This window comes from Octopus bimaculoides, chromosome 7, assembly GCF_001194135.2.
Source record: "Octopus bimaculoides isolate UCB-OBI-ISO-001 chromosome 7, ASM119413v2, whole genome shotgun sequence".
In the NCBI taxonomy this organism is placed as follows: domain Eukaryota; kingdom Metazoa; phylum Mollusca; class Cephalopoda; order Octopoda; family Octopodidae; genus Octopus; species Octopus bimaculoides.
In genome coordinates, this window is record NC_068987.1 from 109,573,405 (window position 1) to 109,578,737 (window position 5,333).

The 5,333-nt window shown below is 41.1% G+C and overlaps 1 protein-coding gene across 1 annotated transcript in view; it reads right to left on the minus strand.

Moving 5' to 3' along the window:
• The window catches only part of LOC106878539 (serine/threonine-protein phosphatase 6 regulatory ankyrin repeat subunit B), a 187,752-nt gene that overhangs the window by 19,108 nt on the left and 163,311 nt on the right, over positions 1–5,333 (minus strand). Inside the window, exon 26 of the mRNA XM_052969466.1 lies at positions 2,979–3,185. Coding sequence (XP_052825426.1) covers positions 2,979–3,185 — 207 coding nt within the window. The remainder of the gene's footprint in view (positions 1–2,978; positions 3,186–5,333) is intronic.

The window sequence follows — 5,333 nt, forward strand, 5'->3', positions numbered from 1 at the left end:
ATATATATAAAAATACAGAGATACGCACATACAAAGAGATTATTTGTTGAATTACACTGCTAGTGTATGTAATAATAGAAAAAACATGAAGCATTATTGATTTCAGATGAATACCCAGTTGGATATGGTAAATACAAGAATATGTTATTTATATAAAACATATTTGTTTGAAATCAGGAAAAAAAAAAAGACCATACTCTGAAACAATGGGCGGTAGCGCTATGTAGGGTGTGAAATGACATAGATGTCATTTACTGTGGCGTGGAGGCTGGGGGGCTCGGATGACACTTAAGGACACGTTTAGTGAGACTTTAGGCGCCATCCATCGGGAGATCTTGTTTTAAATTAAGTGAGATCTCGTGTCTTCTTAATATAGAATTATGTGGGACGTTTGACGCCGTCTACCGAGATAGTAGTTTGTAGATTAACAGGCAACTGGTGTCATCTTAAATTAGGGTAAAACATGATGTGTTGTATCCGCTTAGATAATCAAGGCACCATAAGAAGGGTACAAGTGCCGAGTGTAGGATATTTCATTACGCTGGAGATCATCATCGTTTTCTACTTAATCAAACAAAGATTATTTGAAGTTTAACCCCAGAACTAAAAGAGCCGACGAAGCACTTCCACTGTGTTGTATTGGTGAAATGCATCGTCTCATGACACCTTTTTTTTTTAACCAGTTGGTCTTCCATATTCTTTTCTATTCTAGGCACAAAGCCTGAAATTTTTTGGGAGTGGGGCAGTCGATTAGATCGACCCCAGTACGTAACTGGTACTGAATTTATCGACACCGAAAGGATGAAAGGCAAAGTTGACCTCGGCGGAATTTGAACTCAGAACGTAAAGATAGACGAAATACTGCTAAGCGTTTCGCCCGGCGTTGCTAACGTTTCTGCCAGTTCGTCGCCTTGCTGGTCTTCCATATTAAAAATGAAATGCCTCTGTTAGAGGCGCAGGATGGCGGCACATTGGCAGAATCGTTACAGCGTCAGATTTGCGGTATTTCCGCTCTTTAAGTCCTGCGTTCAAGTCACACTGAGGTCATCTTTGCCTTTTATATTTTTGGGTTTGATAAAATAAAGTTCCAGTCAGTGTGGTGGCTCAGTGGAATTGTTAAACCACAGGACAAAATACTTTGTTATAGTTACACTGGCTCTTTACGTTCTGAGTTCAAGCCCCGCCGAAGTCGGGTTTTATATATTGTCTTTTCTTCTTCCGGAAGTGATATAGTACCAGTCAAGGGAATGGTTTGGTGGAATTGTTAGCACATTGGACAAAATACTTTGCAGTATTTATACTGACTCTTTACGTTCCGAGTTCAAATCTCGCCGAAGTCAATTATTTTTATTCATCCTTCTGGGGGTCGTTAAAATAAAGTTCTAGCCCAGGACAGAGAGGTGGCAGAATTGTTAGACCGTTGGCCAAAATACTTTACGATATTTGTTCCGGTTTTTTATGTCCAGAGTGTCCAAGCAGGTGTGACGAATTTGCATGTAGCTTGTCGACAAGATGGCGTCTTGTAAAAAGAATTCAGGAAATAAAAGAGAAAAACCTGAAGCAAGGTAATGGAAAACTACCTGTGTACTCGACCACAAAAGTTCATTAACAAGTGCATATCACTTGTTAAGGAATTTACCGGGAATCGTCTACTGACTTGATGTAGAGAATAGGGACGGATAACATAGCTAACGATACAGGTGCAGGAGTAGCTGTTTGGTAAGAAGCGTGCTTCCCAACCACATGGTTCCGGGTTCAGTCCCACTGCGTGGTACCTTGTGTAAATGTCTTCTACTATAGCTTCGGAACGACCAAAGCCTTGTGAGTGGATTTGGTAGACACAAACTGAAAGAATCCCGTCGTGTGTGTGTGTGTGTGTGTGTATTTGTGATCCGATAGAATAAGTACCAGGCTTACAAAGAATTAGTCCTGGGGTCGATTTGTTCGACTAAAGGCGGTGCTCCAGCATGGCCGCAGTCAAATGACTGAAACAAAAAAAAAGGATAAAAGAATATTGTAGAGAATCGAGGGACGTCTTTTGCCACTTGCATTTCATTTGCCTCAGTCATTGGACTGCGACCAGGCTGGAGCTCAACCGTGAAGGGTTTCTAGTCGAACAAATCGCCCCCTACCACCTGCTACTTATATTTAAAGTTTGGTACTTATTCTATCGATCTCTTTTGCCGTTAGCTAGGTTACGAGGGTGTAAACAAGTCAACTCCTGTTGTCAAGCGGTATAAGACACACACACGCACGCACGCACGCACACACACACACACACACACACACACACACACACAGAAAGAACAGAAACATATACTCGCGCACACACACAGAGAAAGAATAGGAACACATACGCACACATACACACACACACACACACATAAAGAACACAAACATACTCACGTACACATACACACATACACATACACACATGCAAAATACATAAACACATACATGCGCGCGCATACACACACACGCGCACAAAGAACACAAACACATTCTCTCTGTCTCCTAAACACACGCACACACATACATACACACGGAACAGAAACTTACGCACACATACACACACACAAAGAACCTAAAACACATACTCACGCATACACATTCAAAGAACACAAACAGTCTCATACGCCACACGCACACACAAACATAAAGAACACAAACACATACTCACACACACACACACACATTTTCGACAGGCATCTAACGCTTGCGTTTACCAAATTCACCATACAAATTGGTCGGTTCTCTGCTATAGCAGAAAACGCTTGCCCAAGGTGACGCGAGGTGGGATTGAACGAGGAAGTACGTGGTAGCAAAGCTAGGTTCTTAACCACAGAGCCATATCTGCACCCGTAAGACATTCCTATGCCTATATACTGTAGAATATCATGTCGGTGCCCAATCGACTGGATGGATTTTCTTCGAGTTGAAATGGCAGACGAAATAAAACAAGGGCAAGGAAAACTTACCTTTTTGTCCTCCATCAAGTGATACGTGTCAAGATCCTTCTTCATAAGGAAATGAAGAATGTCTGTGTGACTGGAAGCAGAGGCATAACAGATTGGTAATTTGCCGTCGTGACAGGTCACATTCGTACTGGCACCGCTTTCTACCAATAGTTTGGCAACGTTCAGGTAACCATACTTACTGGCGTAGTGTAGTGCCGTACAGCCATTCTGCAGAGAAGCACGGACAGAAAAGAAAAAACACATAATTTGATTATGAGATATTAGAAGAAGAAGAAGAAGAAGAAGAAGAAGAAGAAGAAGGAGGAGGAGGAGGAGGAGGAGGAGAAGAAGAAGAAGGAGGAGGAGAAGAAGAAGGAGGGGGAGGAGTAGAAGAAGAAGAAGAGGAGTAGAAGAAGGAGGAGGAGGAGGAGAAAAAGAAGAAGCAGGGGAGGAGGAGAAAAAGGAGAAGGAGAAGAAGAAGAAGAAGAAGAAGAAGGAGGAGGAGAAGAAGGAGGAGGAGAAGAAGGAAGAAGCAGGGGAGGAGGAGAAAAAGAAGGAGAAGAAGAAGTGGAGGAGAAGAATGAGGAGAAGGGGAGGAGGAGGAGAAGAAGGAGGAGGAGTGTGGTACTTATTCAATTGGATGATTTCGGCGAACTGCTAAGTTGGACGTAACAAAACAAACACCGGTTGTCAAGATAAACACAGATAAACACATACAGATAAACACATACAGATAAACACATACAGAAACATACGCTAACACACACACACACACACACACTCACAGACACATATATGCGAAAGGCTTCTACACAGTTTCGTCTACCAAATTCACTCACAACGCATTAATCTTCCCGAGAAGACAGTTGCCCAAGGTGCCGCCGTAAAGTGGGACTGATACCAAAACGATGTGGTTGCAAAGCAAGCGTCTTAACTATATGGCTATGCCTGCGCTCGGTTGTGGAAAAGGTTCTGTTAAAAATTCTTGGAATTCAATCTCAACCACCAGACTTAAATGCAATTTTCGCTTCGTAATAAACTCAGAACGTAAAGCCGGACGAAATGTCGCTAAGCATTTCGTCCGGCGTGCAAGAAATTGTGCCAGCTCCTCGCCTTTTATTACCAGAATATCTTTTTCTACTCTAGGTACAAGGCCCGAAATTCTGGGGGAGGGGCCAGTCGATTAGATCGACTCCAGTACGCAACTGGTGCCTAATTTATCGACCGCGACCTCAGCGGAATTTGAACTCAGAACGTAAAGACAGACGAAATACAGCTAAGCATTTCGCCCGGCGTGCTAACGTTTCTTATTTCTTTATTGCCCACAAGGGGCTAAACATAGAGGGGACAAACAAGGACAGACAAAGGGGTCAAGTCGATTACATCGACCCCCCCAGTGCGCGCTAATGTTTCTGCCAGCTCGCCGCCTTCTGCTGCAAGAATATCCAGAAAGGAAACACAACCCGTCTCAGTCGTTCAAAAGCAGGAGCAGCAATAAACGTTTAAGTGTTTTCTCGATTAAAAGATGGAGAAGGACAGACATGGATGATTGGCGAGTATTCTTGCTGCCTTTATTGTAAATAGATTCATCAGTGCGTATGTGCGTGTGTGTGTATGTGTGAGTGTGTGTGTGTATGTGTACTTGTATCGATGGAATGTGGATTTATATATATATATATGTATACAGATATGCATGTGTGTGTACACACATACACACACACACACACACACACACATATATATATATATATAGATAGATAGATATACACACACATATATACACGCGCATATACATAAACACACATACATTCGTACACGCTCATACAACACACATACTTATAGAGGATACAACACATTCATCGAAAAGGTTCTACTCGACATGAATCAGAAACGTCAAAAGTCATATTCGTAGAGAAACATAGAAACACATCGAAACTTAATTGGCGTCTAATGTTTTTTTAAACTTATTGTAATTTTGAAGTAACAACAAAATATTCTTAAATGAAATATATATCTAATTCATTCCTGGTTATCTATCATTTTATGAGAAAATTGCGTGTACCGGTATATCTTTTCTAAAGAACCCTAACGATTACGCGGCATGAAAGCTTATATTTTATGGTTATCACAAATGACTTCGTTAACCTAATGTCAAGCTGCACCGATTATATATAATCTATAAATTCTCATTTCTTAATTTTATGGCTTCGAAACATTATGGCAGTTGATCTTAGAATCAGTAAACTATAGCATTATTATTTGATATTGTTTATCTAAGTCTTTGAAAAAATATTAAAAATTCGGTGAATAATCTGCCTTTTCATTGACATTTACACGATCAATGCGTTTTCGACCACTGGTTATATATATATATAT